This window comes from Lepus europaeus, chromosome 7 (genome assembly GCF_033115175.1).
Source record: "Lepus europaeus isolate LE1 chromosome 7, mLepTim1.pri, whole genome shotgun sequence".
NCBI lineage: Eukaryota > Metazoa > Chordata > Mammalia > Lagomorpha > Leporidae > Lepus > Lepus europaeus.
Genome location: NC_084833.1, coordinates 91998937 through 92024171, shown reverse-complemented (window position 1 = coordinate 92024171; position 25235 = coordinate 91998937). Strand labels below are relative to the sequence as shown.

The window sequence follows — 25235 nt, the reverse complement described above, 5'->3', positions numbered from 1 at the left end:
GTGAGTGGAGAGGCCTCTGCCTTTCCCCACCAATGTCTCGGGTTTCTGAGGGTTTTGTCTTACCTCCTGTTCCCACGATGGCGAGATTCTACGGCTGGGCTTCCATGCGGTGGGCTCCCTGTAGGTCCTCTGTGTCACATCCAGTAGATACGGATGCGTTTCCTCTGCAGTTTTTTTCCTTGAGTCTCTTCCTGAGGCTACAGTAATTCCACTTTTATGAAACTATATTTTCCCAGACTATCGGCACACGTCCTCACTATCTGCCATCTTGGCTCCACCTCCTGGTATATTGTAATTTTATAACATTTGATTATTTGTATAAAATTCTTACGTTCTGTGTTTCCCATTTCTTAAAAAGTTATTCACTTTTATTTATATGAAAAAACATAGTCACATACAGATACACTTCAATTTGCATGTTCACTTTCCAAATGCCCCCAACAGCCAGGGTGGGACAGGCTGAAGCCAGGAGCCATGAATTCCATTAGTGTCTCCCAAATGTGTGGCAGGGACTCAAGCACTTGGGCCATCATCTCCTGCCTCCCAGGTGCATTAGCAGGAAGTTGTATCAGAAGTAGAGGAGGGACTCTATCCCAGGCATTCTGAAAAGGGATGCAGTGTCCCAAGTGGTGCCTTAATCCACTGTACCATGACACCTATCCCTTATTTACCATTACTTATGGATTACTTTGATATTCTTGATGTACATTCTTCTAAAAAGTTTTTCCCTGTTTTTCCTCTAACTGTATAACTTCTTTGTTACACATGGATAGGATTCATCTGTTATAAACACCTATTAAAATAAGCTCTCCGCTTTTCAATTTTGCTTTCTGCAGGGATCATCTAGAATAGTTTAGTAGGCTACTGAAATGTGTATCAACTACACAGTATTTGGTTTTCTAGTAGTTCCTAAAAGGATAAAAAAATACACAAAGCTCAGTGCTTAAGAAAATAACCAGAATCTGCACTTTGTGTCCTCTGAATTATTCTTCCCTCAATTCACTACCTTAAAGTATGTTAAAAATCAAATAATTAAGAATTGTTAATAAATTGTACATATTATAAACTAACATAATTATGTTAATGTTATAAACTTATTACAACTTTATACATTCTCCAACATCTAAGAGTGTGTATATATTTAAAACCATAAGACTGAAATATTTTATTAAATAATTGATACCAAAGATAGCCAAAATACTTTAAGTACACTATTTTAATTTCTTACCTAAAACAAAACATGCATTTTAAGAGATACAAAATATTTTTCAAATACCAAATAAGATCAACATGGGGTAACAATATGCTAATATTTTTAATTAACATTAAGTGTAGATTGACCACATTTTATTTAAAATTGAAACAATACACATTTTGTTTTGCTAAGACAGCTTTTATTGTCATTATGTTTTTACTGATTTTTTAAAAACAGAGCTGCTCCACATTGAATCCATTGGTCTTGGTTGCCTCCACATGGAACATCAATATTGGTTACCACACGGTCCCTTTCAGCACTTGTGTAAACAGGCAAAGAGATGCACTCATCAGGGCAATATGGGCCATACGCACCCTGTTAAAAAAATTGTTTTAAAATACATCAACATACTTTTAGAAGCAGCTTATTAGATACCAGAAAATGTCCCAAGTAAATTTTATTTAACATTTTATTTAAAAAGACTAATAGAACATACTCCATCATCCTGCTGTAATAATTATCAATACATGGCCAGTTGTATCCCATTTATAACCTCCCTATAGCCCCATTACTGGAGTGTTATAAAAGTTGATCTATGAGTATTTAAATATAAACCTTTAAGAAGATACATTTACAAATATTCTTTAGAATCAAATATACATTGTCTCATCCCATAATTTTAAATTACAATCAGAATTCAAGTAAAGTTCATATCTTGTAGTTTGTTGATATGTCTCAAGTCCCCAAAATCTATAGCATTTTCCTAATTTTTACTGAAGAAACTACACTAAAGACTCTCATTCTGACTTTCATTGTATCTTGTCCCTGTTCCTCACATTCCTGTGAGCTGGATATAGAGGTGAACTCAAGTGCAATTTTTGGCAAAAAGAGCACACCAAGAGGCAGAAAATGACTAGTTGTTTCTCCTTTACGTACTGGAGGCCATTAATGACCGTTTCACTCAAGTTTACAAGTGGTAACCTATTCTTCTTCTTTCCAAGCAGGAATCTATGTTTAAGAAGAATTTTCTACTTATCAGCTTTATTACCAGGAGATATAGCTCAGACAGGGAAGGCCAGATAAATGCTATACAATTTTCCTTTATGTGTTTTGAAATTAATCAACAAAATAGCATTATGAACTGGTATATTTTAAACATATTTGATATTCTTCAAAGCAGTGCAAGTTTTATTCAAATTGTCAGTCTTTGCTCAATGGGAACTCTTTAAATTGGCTCAAAAGTTTTGTTACATCATCTTCAATAGCTTCTTGCCTTTCTAGAATGTCAAAATGTTACAAATTCATCTTGTACATTTCCTGGTCCTGAAATAAAATTAGTCATTATTCTGACACTATTTCTCTTGAAAGGAAACAGGTGGTACTAGAGAGTTGTAAAGATTTGGTTGCTAGGAATGATCTGTGATTTTCATTCTAGGTGACATGAGCTTAGAAATAGTTTGTTTTTTTAAAAGAAAGATATCATAAGTTTAAACTGGTATTTACTATTTGAATTTAGGATTAGTGTTTTTACTGGATTTATATGACTATACTTAACTAATAAGTTACACTCAACACTAAAAATAATTTAAGAGGTAACCTAGACCCATTCTAGAATATTACAAGTGAAGAATCTGAAGCCTATGGAGGAGACATCACCCCTGGAAACCTAGCTAGGAAGTGGCAAAGCTGCCACAGATATCATACAGTTCTATTAGCAGTTAAACACTGTTATTCTGCTTAGCATTTATGGGAATAATTTTTTATGCTATGGAGTATTTATCTAGGAGCTCCTCCTAAATCCTAAGTAGGTTACTCTCCTAGGTATCAGTTTTCTTGTTGAGGAAACCAGCACTTGATCCCCTCACAGGATGATGTAGTAAACAGCTCAGACATAAACATTATATATCCAAACCAACTAGAAAAATAAGTGACTTTTTTAGCACCTGTTACATGTTATAGGTGGTGCCATAATAGAAATAAAATATTTTTCCTTTCTGGAAAAAGTAGAACACACATTCTGTTTTAGTCTAAGTGGGTGTTATATAAAATTTCTAATATCATTTACAGTCTCCCCCCAACCCAACTCGGGATGCCCTACGACACAAACTATTTTTATTCTTCTGTTCCTTGATACATATATATACCTGGTAAATCCCTTTGAAAGAATCTTTAATTCCTAACATTCCTAAATCTAAACCTGTTTTTATTATTAATTATGTAGAATCTTTCTCCAAATCAATAAACACCATCTGCCTTGTCCTGAATCTTTCCAATTATTTCTATTTTAATTGATCATTCTGGAAATTAAATTATTCAACCATTCATTTAACAGTCTTTAATATGCTATTGTTGTACCTAAAATTGTAGAGACTAAACATTTTAGTATATAAACAAATACAGAAAATATTAATCCTCTTTCTGCATATATTTTGCTTCCTAAACTGATGTTTAAGTTTCAAATACCTAGAATACAATTTGAGAAAGTTTGCACTTTAGAGAATTAAAATATGGAAAATATGACTTTGGGACACATTAAACTTAGAAGGATTCATGAAGAAAATGAATTTAGAGTTAGGACTCAGAAAAAGCAGGAATTTGAGTGAACAGAATTTTCAACTATTGTCAGTTATTGACTAATTTTTCCATCTTTTCCAATTTTGCTTAAATGGCAAAGCTTCAAGGTTCAGAAATTACTGTAATTGTCACACTCCTTGCCTATTTTAAAGGTAATAACCTAGTACAGGCTTTCTTACGGTGTTGCCTCTAAATCTTTTAGCAAAGAAGAGCAAACATTATATATTTATTGCACAGAAGTGATCTGAATTTATGAACACTTATTTTTAAACTCAGGAAATGCCTTAAATTATCTTTCTCTGCCACCTGATGTTTGCTCTTTGTGTCCTGGATCAAAAATTAAATAGCAACATCATATTGAAATGTTTTACAATGTTGTTCCTTTCTAATCAGAGGTTTTTCTCTCTCTACCCAATGTGAACCAAATTTCTCTTTACATTATTAAATTCCTAAATTAAAGATGATTTTTTTACATGTTTACTATTTACTAGTTTTTAAAATGTTTATATGCTTCCAAACCTTTATTTGGAGGCTTTGTATGTTTTAAAGCAAAGCACCACTGGGGCTTCATATTTTGATGTTGCTTCTCAAAATCTCTTAAGTTACAATTATTACTTCTTTAATAAAAGTTACATGAACTTGTTAGTCATCAAGAAATACACGGTAAAAGTAGAAGCAGAGGGAAATCTTCCTATTAGCAAAATAACTTGTGCACATAGAAGATCCATGAACGTTATTTAACTGAACTAAAACCTTATGGCCTAATTCCTCATTAATACAATTATCTTAACAAGCAAAACAGAAGACCCTGCTGAGCTGAATATTTTGGACAGAATTAAAATTTTATTAATAACTATGGACAGATACACTGTGTACAATTAATGCAAAAAGGGAGACATATTGGGAATACTTCAAATAATTCACATTATATGTAAACTAAGTTTTGTGTATTTGATAATTAAAAACCTATATGATTTTTCTAAATGGTTAAGATATGTATATACTCTACATGTATTAAAACACAATCTAACCAATTGGCTCAGCTTAAGAAGCTAAAAGTAGAACATTTTATACTCTTTTGGGCCAATTAGCTACATTTAGATATAAATTATTTTGTGTAAATAAACATCTTGCATAATTTTCCTGCTTTCCTAAAGCCTGAATGTCTCACAACAAAATTAACTTTCATTTATCATACAATGAGACTTAAAAATACACGTTCTGCAAATAACTAGCAACATACTAGTATCTGCAAGCAATGCGTTTACAAAGGCAAATTGGTGACATTAGATATCACTTTGTGAACAAACCAAAGGCGGCAACACATTTTACAAAAAGGACACAAAAAAAGAAGACAAAACCCCACCAAAATTACGAGGTTGATTATGTTAAAGATTTGGCCAATTTCATTATAATAAGACACCTAAGAAGGCAAAACAAAACATATCTCAAGGGTTTATGCATAATCCAGCTAACTTATTCTAACAAATGCTTTCTGGATATTTATGAATCAAGTCAATACACAGTTTTTTTAAGGAAAAGATATTAGGAAATAGGGGCTGGCATTGTAGCACAGTGGATTAAGCTGCCTCCCGTGACACTGGATCACATAAAGGAGAATAAGTTCCAGTTCCAGCACCTCTCTTATGATCCAGCTCCCTGAGAATGGTCCAAGTACTTAGAACCCTGCCACACATGGGGGAGACCTGCGTGGAGTTTCTAGCTCCTGGTTTCAGCCTGATGATCACTACAATTTGGAGAGTGAATTAGTGGGTGGAAGGTCTTTGTAAGTCTGCCTTTCAAACAAAGCTCTGATTTCCTATTTTATTTTATTTTATTTTTTATTTTTGACAGGCAGAGTGGACAGTGAGAGAGAGACAGAGAGAAAGGTCTTCCTTTTGCCGTTGGTTCACCCTCCAATGGCCGCCACGGTAGCACGCTGCGGCCGGCGCACCGCGCTGTTCCGATGGCAGGAGCCAGGTGCTTCTCCTGGTCTCCCATGGGGTGCAGAGCCCAAACACTTGGGCCATCCTCCACTGCACTCCCTGGCCACAGCAGAGAGCTGGCCTGGAAGAGGGGCAACCGGGACAGGATCGGTGCCCCGACCGGGACTAGAACCTGGTGTGCCGGCGCCGCAAGGCGGAGGATTAGCCTGTTGAGCCATGGCGCCGGCCTGATTTCCTATTTTAAAGATTTTGCTTAATACATGTGTAAGTGTCAAAAATAAAACAGGAACAAAACTTGTTGCCATCAAGTGTTCTGAAATACGTAGTTCTGTCAAGAATTTTTTCATCTATTTTAAAGACAGATTTTCATCTGTTGATTCACTCCCAAAATGCCTGCAACAGCAAGGGCAGGCCAAAGTCAGGAACCTGGAACTCCATCCAAATCTCTCACATGGGTGGCAGGGGCCCAAGTACTTGGGCCATCATCCATTGCCTCTGAGGATGCATTAACAGGAGGCTGAACTGGGAGCTGTGCAGTGGGACTTGAACCAGCACTCCAATTTGGGATGGTGGCGTCCCAAGCTGCATCCTAACCTGCTACACCACAATGTCCACCCCCACTGTCTAGCTGCTTTTTAAAAGTCTATCGTGGTGGGATACTTCCCTCACATTTTTCAATCATATGATGCTAAGTAGCATTACTTTCATAGTAAGTCCTTGAAAGAAAAAACTGCTACACAAGACAAGATATTAAATACTTATTTTTAAACCGGAGTGTGAAAATGGCAGATCTTTCAAAAGAATCTTCATACATAATATTTTAATAGTCACAAAAAGTAATAGAAAGTAATGACTATTTCTTAGTGTATAGAATCCTTTTCCCTGGGATTGAAACTGTTTTTGAATTGTCAAAACTCAAATTGTCAACTGTGGGGTCCGCTTGAAGGCCTAGATACTAGGGTGTAGGGTATAGGACTACCAGATCACCGTGGGGCTGAGTAGTATCTTTTCCTGGAGAGATGGAACAAAGGCAAATGACTTCCTGTGGGGTGTCAGAGCAGGGTACCACCTGGAAGTGGTCTACATCTCAGGCAGTGCTTTGCCAAATTGCATGATGTAGACTACTGGATCCTGATGAAGGTGTGTGGTGTAAGCAAGTGAGAAGGTTTTGGTTGTAGGAAATCTTTTTGAAACTCGGAGCTCTCAATACAAGAATGTAAAAGAGGAGGGAATACTGAGTCTATTAGTTTGTTAAATAATTTTTCAGAAATGTATAGAGATGTGTTGAGATGCTCTGGAAAAGGTTAATGCTTTTTGATTTTTAGGTAAAATTTTCTAGGGAAATTTAATTTGGACTTAATTTAGCCAACAGAACTTAGCTGGACCTGGAACAACTTTAAGAAGTCAAATCAAGAATGTGTAAGTGAATAGGTTAGGGGTAGGTTATATTAGCATAGTACACAAAGATAATGGTAAACACTAACACTAGAAAAATACTTAATCAGTGCCTTCAATTTTCCTCATTAGTTTAGGAACAAAGTTTCAACTTTATTCCCATATATTCATACTTGCATTCTTAGACCATATTGTTAGGAAATAGATCAAAGTTAGAACTTGTTCTTATTCTAAAAACATTTTTATTCCAAATTCCACTGTTGAAAGTTCTTTAACTGAAGATCTTAAAAGGTAAAATTTAGCCAAATTTTTTGTAGATTGTTTTGTTCATCCACCTTTCAGCAGTGTAATCTATGGTGTGATACAAAGGTAAACAGGAATTATCTGGTTTCTGTCACTTTCTGTGTGCCTGTGCGAAGTCACGTAACGTTGTGTGGGCACAGATTTACTTCAAAATAGGGAAAACACCTGCTTTGCATGGGAGTTCTGTGTAGTAAATGAGGAAAATCTACAAAGCATCTCACGCAGGAGAAACACAATACGTGGAGCTCCTTATTATCACCAAAGGCTTTTGTATTGCTAGGCTATAAGCTCTTTAAAAACTAAAGTTTTCTATGTTAATTCTTGGTAAAACAAAATGAACTTTTTAAATGTCTTATAGGTCTTAAAAATTATAAAGGATAAAAATACTTTGATTGCAAATCTGCTCAAGCATAGGTGAAATTTGCAAGCCACTTCCCTCCAACTACCTCCACTCCCCAACCCTGGCAACCACATATGCAGGCCAAGAATATACTAAGGAAAAGATAAGAGTGAACTGATGAAAACTCGTGCCTATTAAGAATGTATTACCTGTGGAATCCAGCCCATAAAACAAGGAAGAACTGATGACACACTTGGAGAATCATGCTGATTTTCCGAAAGTTGATTTCCATCAAAACTACACCCTTCCAGTAATAAACCACTGATCTGCCATGGAAAAAATATAAATCATTAAAACATGTACTAAAGTCCTGAGATGTCAGCAGTTACTGTGTTATATCTTAAGAAAAATGACAACACTTTCCATTACGGCTACTATATATTCTGAATACAATTAAAGCAAAGATGACAATATTTAATTTGACATAAAATAAGTCCTGGATCAGAGTGTACTGTGAATCTCATGCCAGGTGCTCTGGCATTAGATTAATAGAAACATAATGAAAAAAAAGTCCAAGAGTTACTTTCTCCAGGAGAGGGGAAAGAAAAGCATAATTAGAGAGCAAACATGTTCCCTGCTTGGGATTCTGATTTCATCTTTTGAAAAAGAAAAAAATCTTGACATTCAATGTAGAGTGGAAGATGTCTTCTCCAAGTAAACCTAGTATAAATATAAGAAAATCTGATGACAAAAAGTTATTTTGCTAATATTAGCTTCCCTATTTTGAGTGACCATTCTTTTAGTATCTACAGTATCAGTTGATCCTAGATAAAGGCAATGGAGATGAGCCACTATTGTGCATTCATAAAGCATCCATTATTTTGCTTTTAGAGCTACATCTCTGTTCTTATAATCTTATATTTTATACCAAGTTCAGTCTTATTATACAGTACCTTTAAGTTTTAACATACTGAATGAAAGAAATTTAGAATTTGGATTTAGGGAACACTTGAAAGAGGAAGACCATTGGTTGCTGCATTATAGTTAGGAAATAATTTAGGTACTAGGAGGATATGCCTTAGCAAATGGTTATTTTATCACTCTAATTTTATAGTAAGGTGGTTGTTTCTTGGAAAAGAAAGCAATTTTGTTAGTGAAAGAGCTAGAATGATAACAAAAGCATAATTTCTAAGTTTAATATTCTTTCTAGTATACCACTGATGATACAGATCACTTAGTTTCTGCAACATTTTGGCCTTAAATTATAAGTTAAAACTTAGAAAGCTGATTTCAGTGATTACAAACTCTCCAGACAAGGTAATTCTTTTAAAACTGCCTCCAGAAATTTCATTGAGTTAATTGGTTTGTATGGAAATTAGCAAAAGTAGACCACATTCATAGTGCCACAACTAGCCTGTCATATATATATATGTAGACATTGATTAATGAATAGATAGGCAAGGGTATGTGGGAGAAACAATGTTCTCCAGTGCCTTATTCCACTAACTGGTATCAGTGATCATGTAGCTTTCTGAGCAAACATCAGGGAAATATTATTGGCTCCTCCCCTTCTCAACTTCCCACGTGCTATCAATTACCAAGTCTTGCCACTGCTGATAAACATCTTCTGAATTTGTCCTTTTCTTTCCACATTCACTATCATAACTCTATTTTGGACACCAGTAGTTCTTGCCCCAACCAGTAAATGGCTTCATAACTGATTTCCTTGGTATATTTTCAATATATTCTTTACATTGCAGTAAAAACCTTTCAAAAGCATAACTAATGATGTATTTCTTTTGATTTTTTAGAACTCTTCAATATATTTGCACTGTCCTTAAGTTAATGCCTGAACATGACTTAAAAATGCTCCTTTATGGTTTCGCTACTGCCAAGTCCCTAGTGTCAATTTTCCTCCTCTACTCTTCTGTGGTTTCATCTGGGGCCTTAATTGCATGTGGTCTCTCACATTTTGACCTCTGCATATATTCTATACATTGGAAGTTGCTTTCTTACCAATATTTTCTGGGTAAGTCTTGCTGAATCTATATATCTACTTTTAAATATGACTGTTATGGGAATTATTTTCCTCTCCTAAAAATGGAGATATATTCCAACATTGCCATTATGCTCCCATTATTACACTTAACAGTAGCTAATTATAATAACCTGCATACTGTAGTCTTTAATAAACATCTCTCTCACTGGGTCTTCTCTTGCAGAAAACATCACCATATTATTTCTGCTGCCTTGTTTATGGAAGATTTTAAAACAGATACTTGAGTAAACTATTTTAAAAAACCACTTTTACTTATAATCAAATATTTCATTAGCTTAAAAAATATACCTTCCCTTGGACTAGTGACATGGCTTTGGTACATGCAACCTTGATGGGATTGTATTGGAATCCCCTGGCACATTTCTAACTCCACCATTTGGGGCAAGTCCGATTGAGCATGTCCCAAATTGTACATATCCTCCCTCTCTTATTCCCACTCTTACATTTCACAGCGATCACTTTTCAATTAAACACCTAAGAATAATTTTGCGTTAATTACAGAGTTCAACCAATAGTACTAGAACAAAAAAAATACTAAAAGGGATAAAGAATTAAATTGTACATCAACAGTGTACAATGATCAAGTGATCAATTTCAGTTTACAATTGATCACACTGATAGGTCTAAGAGTCAAAGGGATCACACAAACAAGACTAGTGTCTGCGGATACTAACTGATAGAATCAAAAAGGAAGAGAACGATCCAACATGGGAAGTGGGATACACAGCAGACTCATAGAATGGCAGATGTCCTAAACAGTACTCTGGCCTCAGAATCAGCCCTTAAGGCACTTGGATCTTGCTGAAGAGCCCATGAGAGTATTGTAGGCATGGAAAGCCAAGACACCCTAGCAAAAAAAAAAAAAAAAAAATAGAGGACCTTAATGAAAGGTCTCTGCAAGTGAGATCCCAGTGGAAAGAATGGGCCATCAAAAAAGGAGGTACCTTTCTCTGAAGGGAGGAGAGAACTTCCACTTTGACTATGACCCTGTCTGAGTAAGATTGAAGTCGGCAAACTCAAAAGGCTTCCATAGCCTCAGCAACTCATGACTAGAGCCTAGGGAGATTTCTGACGCCATAAACAAGAGTGTCAATTTGTTAAGTCAATAACAGGAGTCACTGTGCACTTACTCCTCATGTGGGATCTCTGTCCTTAATGTGTTGTCCAATGTGAAGTAATGCTATAACTAGTACTGAAACAGTATTTTACACTTTGTGTTTCTGTGTGGGTGTAAACTGATTAAATCTTTACTTAATATATACTAAATTGTTCTTCTGTATATAAAGGTAATTGAAAATGAATCGATGTGAATGGAATGGGAGAGGGAGTGGGATATGGGAGGGGTGCGGGTGGGAGGGAAGTTACGGCGGGGGGGGGGGAAGCCATTGTAATCCATAAACTGTAGTTTGGAAATTTATATTTACTAAAGAAAAGTTAGCTTTTTTTTTTTAACAAAAAATTTAAAAAAAAAACCTTCCCTCATTTTGTCATATATATATATATATATATATGTTGCAAATAATATTGTATTTTCCATAACAAATTTACCTGTTCTACTTTACCAAATGATGGAAGACAAATTGAGAACATAAGTCACATTTACATTACATTTTAATGATAAGGCATGTTTTAAGCTGGCCACATTAAATATCTACTGAATAGAAAAAAGTCAAACCTTGCTATATTCTTAACATTTTTCTATTTCAATATTTGGTCTTATACACTTAAGATAATTAAAACATGGGTATTTTATTCGAAAAACCCAATCTCGTTAAAAAATCAAAGTATACATTTAGGCATTTGTGAAATCTAAAGACTTATACAAATACTGTATCTTGTAACTTTAAAAAGATGGAATAAAATGTTAGAAAATTTTAAGTACATTATTTTAAGTTATGAAAATTGTTTTTGATATGAAAGTACAGTTACATATATACTGTCTCCAATAGGATCCTATCTGTACATTCAGAATGACTACCAAAGTTTAAAGAAAAATTATCATAAAAATTTAGGCAAATATTGATATTAGCTAACATGAAAGACATTGATATTCTGATGAATGATTAAAACAAACAGATATAATTTCACTGAAATCTTGTTTGAAACTGCTGAATAAAACAGTAAAGAGGTTAGATTTCAAATAAAACAGAAAAATTTATGTGGCATGTAATATAATTTATTCAGGGAGGACAAATTGCAATAATGTAGTTGGGCTTGTTAATATTAAAAAATCAAATTAATAAAAATTTTAAAGCTATATTTTGCATTAGGATAGAACCTCAGCAATTTTCTCAAATGTATTTTTATAACTTTGAGACTATTCACACACCATAACAATCACTCAGTATGTATTCCTGTGTTTTATTGGTATGGACCCTGGGGAATAGCAGGTGATGGCTCAAAAGTTTGGGTTCCTGCTACTCACATGGGAGAATCAGAGTTCCTGGTTCTAGCCTTTGACCAAGCCTTGTCCTGGCTTTTGTAGGTGTTTAGGGAGAAAACTAGCACATGGGAGCTTGTTCTCCCTTTTTCTCTCTGCCTCTTAACTTGGGGGGGGGGGTCTATTTGGAATCAGGCTATCCAAATTTCCTCAGCTTCCTCATCTATATCACTAAAGAAAAAATATTACCATTAGTAAATGATTTTTCATCAAAGAATGAAGTGTTTTCAATAAGTTGCACCCTTGTTTCAACTGGTATCATGCATTAGGGAAAATGAAAGCAGAGAGGCCAAATTACTACTTTATTGCTGGTAAAGATACTTGGAGGATATTCTAGTCCAATGGACCTCCTAGTATGGAAAGGAAGAAGTTTAGGCAGGCTTAATTTCTAGTTCTAATAGCACTTAGCCAGGGAGCCAGTCACAGTAGGACCGTAGATTCCCTGAAGAAGCAGAGCAGAATGTTTACACCCAAGAGGAAAGAAAAAGGACCAGAATTAGAACCTAGGTCTTTGCCCAAACTCATATCCATAAAGGAATTCTTTCCTTTAGAATGTTAGTGTGAGAAAGAAAGTAGAGAGAATCTAGCAATTCATTATAAATATCGCTCCACATAAAAGCAAGCCGTTGGGAGCCGGCACTGCGGCCCTAGCATCTCAAATTGGGTGCTGGTTCTATGCCTGGCTGCTTCTGTTCCAATCCAGCTCTCTGCTGTCTCCTAGGAAAGCAGAAGATGATGGCCCAAGTCCTTGAGCCCCTGCCCCTATGTGGGAGAACCGGAAGTGAATAGGCTCCTGGCTCTGGGCTTCTGATTGGCTCAGCTCTTGCTGTTGTGGCCATTTGGGGAGTGAACCAGAAGATGGAAGGCCTTTCTCTCTGTCTTTCCCTCTCATTGTCTATAACTCTACCTCTCAAAATAAAATCTTAAAACAAAAAACAGCAAAAGTTAGAGGTATATGTCAGAGATGCCCAAGACACAGGAACTGCTCAGTAAGGTTTAGACTGTCTTCATTTATGAGAAGCAAAACAGAGGTTTCAGGTAAAATTGGATAATTTGGTCAACAATGTTGATAATATTTAGAGTATTAATGTTAAGTCCATTCTATCACTTCATACTACATTAAAGCAATAGAAAATGTGCTAGAGCATGTTTCCTAGAATGCTGAACTTTTGCTGTTTACACTGCCATTGTAAACTATAATAAGTGCTATTTATACTCAAATACATATTTGTATGCTTCTAAAATACATCTGCTTTGGACATTAGTGTCTGGTATTTAGGACACATATCTTTTGGACACAAATAATCACGAAGACCAGAGCTTGTTAGCTGACATGTATTAAAAGAATCCCATTGTTGAGGCTATCTCTTGACATCTGTGCAAATAAAGTTTAAGGAGAATGAATTATAATGAAGAAAGTATGCATGGATTTCAATATTTGCCTCATAATAAACTTTTTTATAAGATTTATTTATTTATTTGAAAGAGTTACACAGAAAGAGGAGAGCCAGAGAGAGAGGTCTTCCATCCGATGGTTCACTCCCTACTTGGCCACAACGGTCAGAGCCAGGAGCTTCTTCCGGGTCTCCCAGGTGGGTGCAGGGGTCCAAGGATTTGGGCCATCTTTTACTGCTTTCCCAGGCCATAGCAGAGAGCTGGATCAGAAGAGGAGCAGCTGGGTTTCGAACCGGTGCCCATATGGGATGCCAGCGCTTCAGGCCAGGGTCTTAACCAGCTGTGCCACAGCGCTAGGCCCTCATAATAAACTTTTAATACGATTATTCATGAACATTTTGAAGTATCTTCAAAATTAAGTGAAAGTATCTACATATGCTTTGCCTATATAATTTCTTGTAACTCTTGTTTTGCCTGTAATTGCATAGCTTTCAGTTGAACAGAACTAGAATAAAATCATTAAGCTAAAATAGTCAGTACTCATAAGGATGTTGACTCTGGAACCTTCGATTTAAAGCATCTGTGAAAACAGAATGGCAATTCAAAAGTAGAAGTTTAAAAAAAATCATGCCTTTGTTTTTGTTTGTAGTTTCAAAATCACTGAGGGATAGTGTGAATTGGGGTAACTACAAGTGCATGAGTATATTACAAATAACTAACAACCATGGCACCAGCTGCTGTGAAAACACTATTCATAACTTACTCTACTTCTAGCTTCTTACCTCAAAACAGTTTAGCAGCAGTAACAGTAGTGACTTTGTCCACTGAAACCAAAATTAAATCCATGAATTTTAAATATGCTGAATTTCCGCCGGCGCCGCGGCTCACTAGGCTAATCCTCCACCTTGCGGCGCCGGCACCTCGGGTTCTAGTCCCAGTCAGGGCGCCGGATTCTGTCCCAGTTGCCCCTCTTCCAGGCCAGCTCTCTGCTGTGGCCAGGGAGTGCAGTGGAGGATGGCCCAAGTGCTTGGGCCCTGCACCCCATGGGAGACCAGGAGAAGCCCCTGGCTCCTGCCATCAGATAGGCGCCGTGCGCGCCGGCCACAGCGTGCCAACCGCGGCGGCCATTGGAGGGTGAACCAACAGCAAAAGGAAGACCTTTCTGTCTCTCTCTCTCTCACTGTCCACTCTGCCTGTCAAAAAAAATATATATATGCTGAATTTCCTGAATGATTCTGATTGCAACTTGAATTTATCTTGGATTTGGAACAATTAGTCTCACAGTAAAAATTTTATTTTAATGTTATTATGATTTTACTTGTCTAACTATTCCTGTCAAAAATTATAAAATATTTAAGAGTGGCTGGCACTGTTGTGTAGTGGGTAAAGCCGCCATCTACAGTGCTGGCCTCCCATATGGGCACTGGTTCGAATCCTGGCTCTCCACTTCAGAGCTAGCTCTCTGCTATGGCCTGGGAAAGCAGTAGAAGTACTTGGGCCCCTGCACGCATGAGGGAGGCCTGGAAGAAGCTTCTGGCTCCTGGCTTCAGATCTGCGCAGCTCCAGCCATTGCGGCCACTTGGAGATTGAACTAGCAATCCAAAGACCTCTGTTCTCTCTCTGCCTCTGGCTCTGTAACTCTGCTTTTCAAATAGATCTTTAAAAAAATTCAAAGAAATCACAAGGATATTTAATATGCATGTTCCTACCATTTAGCTTTATTAGGCTTTAATATACAGCAAACAAGTCATGAAATATGTGAAGACTTTTATATATACCTTGATTTTCTACTTCCTGTTCTTTGTTCATCGAACCTAATAATTATCCTGAATTGAGCTTTGTAATTGTTAAACATGATTCCATAAACAAAACAGAATTTTCATGTTTCTAAATGATATGTAAAGGGCAACATGATTGTTTACGTACTATTTTGCAATCTGTTTTCCTTTATAATTGGCGTTAAGATGCATTCATTTTGTTCTTTCATTTATAATGGCTACACACAATTTCCCTTTATTATACAAATATCAATTTTCCTGTTAAGTCATTTTCAATAGTTTGCTCTTATAAACACGGAAATAAATGATAGTAGTTATTTGTATGAATTTCTCTAGGTACTGAGATAAAATTGCTAGGTTGAAGGGCATGTTCATTCTCAATGCTACTTATTATTGACAAATTCCTCAAAGTATTCCTATCAATTTACCACCTGGCAGGTATAGGAGCTTACATTATACTACAAACTTGCCAACAGTTGCACACTGGACGGATTTCTGCAATTATCAGCTAGTCCAGGTATTTCTTTATTAGCCACTTCCTTAATGTAAGTTGATGGTTAAAATCCTTTATTCATTGTCACCTTGTGAATGTTTTTAAAAAGATTGAGTTATAAATCCCTTCACTTAAATGACACAGGCATCTTTTCCCAGTTTGTGGACTGTATTTTCACTTTTCTTTTTAAGGCTTATACACTTTTGTGTCTGAAGAAATTCTGAATAAAGATTTTTCTATGTTTTTGTTTCTAAATGTCTTAAAAGTATGGGTTGAATTTTATCGTTTTCTAAGAGTGAGAAATTATCCAATAGATTTATCAAATAATCCCTCCATTCCCTCCATTTGTAATGTTTACTACTTGTTATGTATCAAGGTTTAGAAAACAGGCACAAGTACTTCTTGACTCTTTTTTCCCATATACCAATACAGCACAGTCTAAACTTTCGGAGCTTGGTAACTGGAAGATTATAAAATATGGCCAAAACTCTCATTCTAGTATAATATACTTACTCCTTTGCAATAAAACCTTTCTTTCTTCAACCAAGAGTTGGACTTTTCTATCCCTTAAATTTGGGCTGGCCTTGATAAATTGCCTTTACCAATAGAATATGGCAAAAGGACTTAAAACAATTTCTGGTATTTGTCTTTAAGAGGCTTTTCCCTCAGAATTCTACTAAGACTACCATATAAGGAAGCTCTTCCAGTCAATTGAGTATAAGAAACCGGTACATAGCTAGCACCAATTACCAGAAACAACAGTGAGGACAGAATGGATTTTCCAGGATAACTGACTTGGTTGAGTGCACATCCATAGAAAGCCTGAGCAATCAGAGGAGGAACTGCCCAATCCACAGAAATTTAAGAAAATACTTTTGGGTTCTGGCATTGTGGCGTGGTGGGTTAAACCATCACTTAAAATGCCAGTATCCCGGGCCAAAGACCCAACTACCCTGGGCATCCGATCCAGCTTCTTCCTAAATGTGCATGGGAAGGCAGCAGCAGATGATTCAAGTACTTGAGCAGCCCCTGCCCCACCAGGTGAGAGACTGGGATAGAGTTCCTGGCTCCTAGCTTCAGCCTGACACAGTCCTGGCTTCTGTGGCCATTTGGAGAGTGAATCAGTGAATGGAAGATCTTTCTCTCTCCATCTCTCTCTCCTTGTCACTCATGTTGCAAAGGTTGTACTCTATTAAATACGTAAATTTTTTTTAAACTTTTATTTAGTAGATATAAATTTCCAAAGTACAGTTTATGGATTACAATGGCTTCCCCCCCCCCCCCCGCAATAGCTTCCCTCCCACCCACAACCCTCCCATATCCCGCTCCCTCTCCCATTCCATTCACATCAAGATTCATTTTCCATTATCTTTATATACAGAAGAACAATTTATATTAAGTAAAGATTTCATCAGTTTACACCCACACAGAAACACAAAGTGTAAAATACTGTTTCAGTACTAGTTATAGCATCACTTCACATTGGACAACACATTAAGGACAGAGATCCCACATGAGGAGTAAGTGCACAGTGACTCCTGTTGTTGACTTAACAAATTGACACTCTTGTTTATGGCGTCAGAAATCTCCCTAGGCTCTAGTCATGAGTTGCTGAGGCTATGGAAGCCTTTTGAGTTTGCCGACTTCAATCTTACTCAGACAGGGTCATAGTCAAAGTGGAAGTTCTCTCCTCCCTTCAGAGAAAGGTACCTCCTTTTTTGATGACCCGTTCTTTCCACTGGGATCTCACTTGCAGAGACCTTTCATTAAGGTCCTCTATTTTTTTTTTTTTTTTTGCTAGGGTGTCTTGGCTTTCCATGCCTACAATACTCTCATGGGCTCTTCAGCCAGATCCAAGTGCCTTAAGGGCTGATTCTGAGGCCAGAGTACTGTTTAGGACATCTGCCATTCTATGAGTCTGCTGTGTATCCCACTTCCCATGTTGGATCGTTCTCTCCCTTTTTGATTCTATCAGTTAGTATCCGCAGACACTGGTTTTGTTTGTGTGATCCCTTTGACTCGACCTATCAGTGTGGTCAATTGTGAACTGAGATTGATCACTTGGATGAGTGAGATGGCATTGGTACATGCAATCTTGATGAGATTGTATTGGAATCCCGTGGCACATTTCTAACTCCACCATTTGGGGCAAGTCCGATTGAGCATTTTTTCACATAAAGTCTATCTTTATTTCTAACGTTACTGATTGGTTTTTACTTCCAACTGTACATGTATCATGTCTGCTTATTTTTCTTTCATAAATTTGTATTCAGTGAAAGTTATTCCTTTATTTTAGAAAACTAGTTAATTTTATGGAAAAATCTGACAAAATGTTAACAATGATTAGATGTTTCCTCAAATGATTTTACCAGTTGTCTTTTCTGCTCCCCCCATTTATTTTTGATGATTCATGTTGACGGGTACTTTATTTTACTCCCCCTGCCCAGAGTCCAGCACTAATCTCCTATCTACATACCTACAAGATTTATAATGCAAGTTTGGGGATACTATATATCTAGTTATTAATCTGGTGAATTATGACTCATATCTAATGGTCTGTCTTTCAGATATCTTTCAGCTTCCCTAGCTCTCTAGCTTTCTATTTCCATAGACATGACTAGTGATTCTGCAATAACTTCATTAAACTTCCTTTTACTGGGGAGATAGAGAGCCTAACTTCAGTACTACATTACAGCAATAAGCCTGCTTACAGTTCCATCTCACAACACTATTAATTCCTTTTACCCTAACATAGTTGTGTTTTTCTTTATTGCTTCCTGCTTCTGAATTTGGAATTCAATAGACCTGTATTTTCAGCTTTATATATAATTTTACTTTCTATGTTTATTGATTCCTTTTCTTATATTTTATCTTTCATTATCTTACATTAGGAGCAGAAAGGATGCAACATATGGCCTCTGTGGGCCATCACCATCAGCTCTCAATGGTCTATAATCAAAGTACATCATAATATATCCAAAATTTGGAATGGAAATTACATATACAAATATCCCAGAGGATTTCATTGATATATATATGATAATGAAAGAAAAGTAAAATTTGTACTAAAGATACTATGTCCATTTAATAAGATTTTGAGAAACAGATTACCATAGAATATTAAAACCGATCTCCATGATGGTTTTATAGACCTTTTAACTCATTAAAATTTATGAAGAGAACTGTGAAGTTTGTGCATTTTGTTGTATGATGTTATATTTCACTATAAAGGTCCACCTCCCTGCAGACACTCAAAAAATAGGCACATGTGAACAGACCATGCCTAAGACCAGGGACAAAAGTACATGAAAAAAGGATCATATGGTAAGTGCAATGATACTTAAAAACAAAGATAAAATGTCATTAGATAGTTTTGCAAGTATTTGGAATATTTCTAATTTAAATGAAAAAAATAAGCATTTATCCCTGATTTTCTTTTCTTTGGAAATTTATATTCATTAAATAAAAGTTAAAAGTACAGCTTATGGATTACCTTTGGCTCCCCCCCACATAACTTCCCTCCCACCTGCAACCCTCCCATTTCCCACTCGCTCTCCACTTCCATTCACATCAAGATTCATTTTCAATTCTCTTTATATACAGAAGATCAGTTCAGTATATATTAAGAAAAGATTTCAACAGTTTGCCCCCACATAGCAACACAAAGTGAAAAATACTGTTGGAGTACCAGTTATAGCATTAAATAACAGTGTACAGCACATTAAAGACAGAGATCCTACATGATATTTTTAAAAAATTAAATTTCTATGCCATTTCCAATTTAATACCAGGTTTTTTTTTTCATTTTCAATTATCTTTATGTACAGAAGATCCATTCAGTATATACTAAGTAAAGATTTCATCAGTTTGCACCCACACAGAAACACAAAGTATAAAAATACTGTTTTAGTACTAGTTATAGCATCACTTCACATTAGACAACACATTAAGGACAGATCCCTCATGAGATGTAAGTACACAGTGACTCCTGTTGTTGACTTAACAATTTGACACTCTTGTTTATGGCGTCAGAAATCTCCCTAGGCTCTAGTCATGAGTTGCCAGGGCTACGGAAGCCTTTAGAGTTCTCCGACTTCGATCTTATTCTGATAGGGTCAAAGTGGAAGTTCTCTCCTCCCTTCAGAGAAAGGTACCTCCTTCTTTGATGACCCGTTCTTTCCACTGGGATCTCACTAACAGAGATCTTTCAGTTAGGTCTCATTCTTTTTTTTTTCGCCCAGGGTATCTTGGATTTCCATGCCTACAATAATCTCATGGGCTCTTCAGCCAGGTCCGAATGCCTTAAGGGCTGATTCTGAGGCCAGAGTGCTATTTAGGATATCTGCCATTCTATGAGTCTGCTGTGTATCCCACTTCCCATAATGGATCGTTCTCTCCCTTTCTGATTCTATCAGTTAGAATTCGCAGACACTTGTCTTATTTGTGTGATCCCTTTGACTCTATCAGAGTGATCAATTGTGAACTGAAATTGATCACTTGGACTAGTGAGATGGCATTGGTACATGCCACCTTGATGGGATTGTATTGGAATCCCCTGGCACATTTCTAACTCCACCATTTGGGGCAAGTCCGATTGAGCATGTCCCAAATTGTACATCTCCTCCCTCTCTTTTTCCCACTCTTATATTTAACAGGGACACTTTTCAGTTAAAATTCAAACACCTAAGAATAACTGTGTGTTAATTACAGAGTTCAACCAGTAGTACTAGAACAACAACAACAACAACTAATACTAAAAAGGATAAAGTATTACATTGTATGTCTAGAGTCAGGACAAGAGCTGATCAGTTCATTGTTTCTTATAGTGTCCATTTCACTTCAACAAGTTTCCCCTTTGGTGCTCAATTGTCACCGATCAGGGAAAACAAATGATATTTGTCTCTTTGGGACCAGCTTAATTCACTCAGCATGATGTTTTCCAGATTCCTCCATCTTGTTGCAAATGACCGGATTTCATTGTTTTTGACTGCTGTATAGTATTCTATAGAGTACATGTCCCATAATTTCTTTATCCAGTCTACTGTTAATGGGCATTTGGGTTGGTTTCAGGTCTTAGCTATTGTGAATTGAGCTGCAATAAACATTAATGTGCAGATGGCTTTTTTGTTTGCCAATTTAATTTCCTTTGGGTAAATTCCAAGGAGAGGGATGGCTGGGTTGAATGGTAGGGTTATGTTCAGGTTTCTGAGGAATCTCCAGACTGACTTCCATAGTGGCTTAACCAGTTTACATTCCCACCAACAGTGGGTTAGCGTCCATTTTTCCCCACATCCTCTCCAGCATCTGTTGTTGGTAGATTTCTGAATGTGAGCCATTCTCACCAGGGTGAGGTGAAACCTCATTGTGGTTTTGATTTGCATTTCTCTGATTGCTAGTGATCTTGAACATTTTTTCATGTGTCCGTTGGCCATTTGGATTTCCTCTTTCGAAAAATGTCTATTGAGTTCCTTGGCCCATCTCTTAAGTGGGTTGTTTCTTTTGTTGTGGAGTTTCTTGATTTTTTTGTAGATTCTGGTTATCAACCCTTTATCTGTAGCATAGTTTGCAAATATTTTTTCCCATTCTGTCGGTTGCCTCTTCACTTTACTGTTTCTTTGGAAGTACAGAAACTTCTTAATTTGATGCAATCCCAAATGTTAATTTTGGTTTTGACTGCCTGTGCTCCTGGGGTCTTTTCCAAGAAGTCTTTGCCAATGCCGATATCTTGCAGGGTTTCTCCAATGCTCTCTAATAATTTGATGGTGTCGGGTCGTAGATTTAAGTCTTTAATCCATGTTGAGTGAATTTTTGTGTAAGGTGAAAGGTAGGGGTCTTGCTTCAGGCTTCTGCACATGGAAATCCAATTTTCCCAGCACCATTTATTGAATAGACTATACTTATTCCAGGGATTGGTTTTGGATCTTTGATCAAATATAAGTTGGCTGTAGATGTTTGGATTGATTTCTGATGTTTCTATTCTGTTCCATTGGTCTATCCATCTGTTTCTGTACCAGTACCATGCTGTTTTGATAACAACTGCCTTGTAGTATGCCCTGAAATCTGGTATTGTGATGCCTCCAGCTTTGTTTGTTGTACAAAATTGCTTTAGCTATTCGAGGTCTTCTGTATCTCCATATGAATTTCAGCATCATTTTTTCTAGATCTGTGAAGAATATCTTTGGTATCTTGATTGGTATTGCATTGAATCTGTAAATTGCTTTTGGGATAATGGACATTTTGAGGATGTTGATTCTTCCAATCCATGAACATGGAAGACTTTTCCATCTTTTGGTATCCTCTTCTATTTCTTTCTTTAAGGTTTTGTAATTTTCAAGGTAGAGATCTTTAACATCTTTGGTTAAGTTTATTCCAAGGTATTTGATTATTTTTGTAGCTATTGTGAATGGGATTGATCTTAGAAGTTCTTCCTCAGCCGTGGCATTGCCTGTGTATACAAAGGCTGTTGATTTTTGTGCACTGATTTTATCTCCTGCTACTTTGCCAAACTCTTCGATGAGTTCCAATAGTCTCTTAGTAGAGTTCTTTGGGTCCCCTAAATAAAGAATCATATCATCTGCAAAGAGGGATAGTTTGAGTTCTTCCTTTCCAATTTGTATTCCTTTAATTTCTTTTTCTTGCCTAATAGCTCTGGCTAAATCTTCCAGAACTATGTTGAGTAGCAGTGGTGAGAGTGGGCATCCCTGTCTGGTACCAGATCTCAGCGGAAATGCTTCCAACTTTTCCCCATTCAATAGGATGTTGGCCGTGGGCTTTTCATATATTGCTTTGATTGTATTGAGGAATGTTACTTCCATACCCAGTTTGCTTAGAGTTTTCATCATGAAAGGGTGTTGTATTTTATCAAATGCTTTCTCTGGATCTATTGAGAGAATCATATGGTTTTTCTTCTGCAGTCTGTTAATGTAGTGTATTACGTTGATTGTTTTGTGGACGTTGAACCATTCCTGCATACCAGGGATAAATCCCACTTCGTCTGGGTGGATGATCGTTCTGATGTGTTGTTGCATTCTATTGGCCAGAATTTTATTGAGGATTTTTGCATCTATGTTCATCAAGGACATTGGTCTGTAATTCTCTTTCAATGCTGTATCTTTTTCTGGCTTAGGAATTAAGGTGATGGTGGCTTCATAGAAAGAATTTGGGAGGATTCCCTCTTTTTCGATTGTTTTGAATAGTTTAAGAATTGGAGTTAGATCTTCTTTAAATGTCTGGTGGAATTCAGCAGTGAATCCATCTGGTCCTGGGCTTTTCTTTGTTGGGAGGGCCTTTATTACTGTTTCAATTTCTGTCTCAGTTAGGGGCCTGTTTAGGTTTTCTATGTCTTCCTGGTTCAATTTAGGGAGGTTGTATGTGTGCAGGAATCTGTCCATTTCTGATAGATTTCCCTGTTTGCTGGCATACAAGTCCTTGTAGTAATTTCTGATGATTCTTTTTATTTCTGTGGCGTCTGTTGTTACGTTTCCCTTTTCATCTCTGATCCTATTGATTTGGGTCTTTTCTTTTTTTAGTTAGTTGGGCCAATGGGGTGTCAATTTTGTTTATTTTTTCAAAAAACCAGCTCCTCGTTTGGCTGATTTTTTGTAATGTTTTTTTGGATTCAATCCTGTTGATTTCTTCTTTGATTTTAATTATTTCTCTTCTCCTACTGGATTTGGGTTTGGTTTGCTGCAGATTTTCTAGATCCCTGAGATGAACTGAAAGCTCATCTATTTGGTGCCTTTCCAATTTCTTGATGTAGGCACCTATTGATATATACTTTCCTCTTAACACTGCTTTTGTTGTATCCCATAGGTTTTGGTATGTTGTGCTGTTATCATCATTTACTTCCAGAAAATTTTTGATTTCTCTTTTAATTTCTTCTATGACCCATTGTTCATTCAGGAGCATGTTGTTCAATCTCCATGTGTTTGCACGTGCTCTCAGATTCCTGAGTTGCCAATTTCCAATTTCATTCCTTTGTGGTCTGAGAAGCTGCATGGTATGATTCTAATTCTTTTGAATTTGCTGAGACTTGCTTTATGGCCTAGTATGTGGTCAATCCTAGAGAAGGTTCCATGTACTACTGAGAAGAATGTAAAGTCCTTAGATGTAGGATGAAAGTTCTGTAGATATCTGTTAGATCCATTTGGGCTATAGTGTCGTTTAAATCTACTGTCTCCTTGTTAATCTGTCTATCTCTGTGAGTGGAGTATTGAAGTCCCCCAGTACTATTGTACTGGGGTCTAAGTCTCCCTTTAAGTCCCTTAACAAGTCTTTTAAATAAACCAGTGCCCTGTAATTAGGTGCATATACATTGATAATCATTATATCTTCCTGTTGAATGGATCCCTTAATCATTATATAGTGCCCCTCTTTGTCTCTCCTAATAGTTTTGTGGTAAAGTTTATGTTGTCCGATATTAAGATGGCTACGCCCGCTCTCTTTTTTTTCTGTTGGCATGGTATATCTTTTTCCAGCCTTTCACTTTCAATCTGTATGGATCATTGTTGGAAAGATGAGTTTCTTGTAAGCAGCAAAAAGATGGGTTTTGTTCCTTAACCCAATCAGCCAATCGGTGTCTTTTAACTGGACAGTTCAGGCCATTAACATTCAATGTGACTATTGAGAAGGAGTAACTTTGCCCTGCCATTTGCCAAATATATTTTCTAATATCTGGTTTGAGATTCTTGTGGTCTTTTGCTGTGACATTTCGTTCCTTTACCTTCTTTTATATTGGTGACCGTGTTTCTGTGTTTCTGTGTGTAACACATCTTTAAGCATCTTTTGCAGGGCTGGACGAGTGGCAACAAATTCTTTCAATTTCTGTTTGCTGTGAAAGGTCTTTATTTCACCTTCATTCACAAATGAGAGCTTTGCAGGATATAATATTCTGGGCTGGCAGTTTTTCTCTCTTAGTACCTGGGCTATGTCTCGCCATTCCCTTCTAGCTTGTAGGGTTTCTGATGAGAAGTCTGCTGTGAGTCTAATTGGAGATCCTCTGAGAGTAATCTGATGTTTCTCTCTTGCACATTTTAGGATCTTTTCTTTATGTTTCACTCTGGTGAGTTTGATTACAACATATTGTGGTGAGTATCTCTTTTGGTCATGTTTATTAGGGGTTCTATGAGCTTCCTGTACTAGGATGTCTCTGTCCTCCAAACCTGGGAAATTTTCTGCTAGTATCTCACTAAAAAGGCCTTCTCATCCTTTCTCCCTCTCCATGCCTTCAGGAACTCCTAGAACCCGAATGTTGGGTTTTTTAATAGTATCCTGTAGATTCCTGACAGTATTTTTTAGATTTCTGATTTCCTCTTCTT

At 36.7% G+C, this 25235-nt stretch overlaps 1 protein-coding gene across 3 annotated transcripts in view; it reads right to left on the bottom strand.

Moving 5' to 3' along the window:
* Positions 1-1296: 1296 nt before the first annotated feature.
* Positions 1297-25235, bottom strand: part of DYNC2H1 (dynein cytoplasmic 2 heavy chain 1) — a 367993-nt gene continuing 344054 nt past the window's right edge. For all 3 annotated transcript variants that reach the window (XM_062196938.1, XM_062196939.1, XM_062196940.1), the window contains 2 exons: positions 7963-8079; positions 1297-1570 (listed from right to left, as the gene is read on the bottom strand). In XM_062196938.1, the coding sequence (XP_062052922.1) occupies positions 1412-1570; positions 7963-8079 (276 nt within the window). In that variant the 3' untranslated portion in view covers positions 1297-1411. The remainder of the gene's footprint in view (positions 1571-7962; positions 8080-25235) is intronic.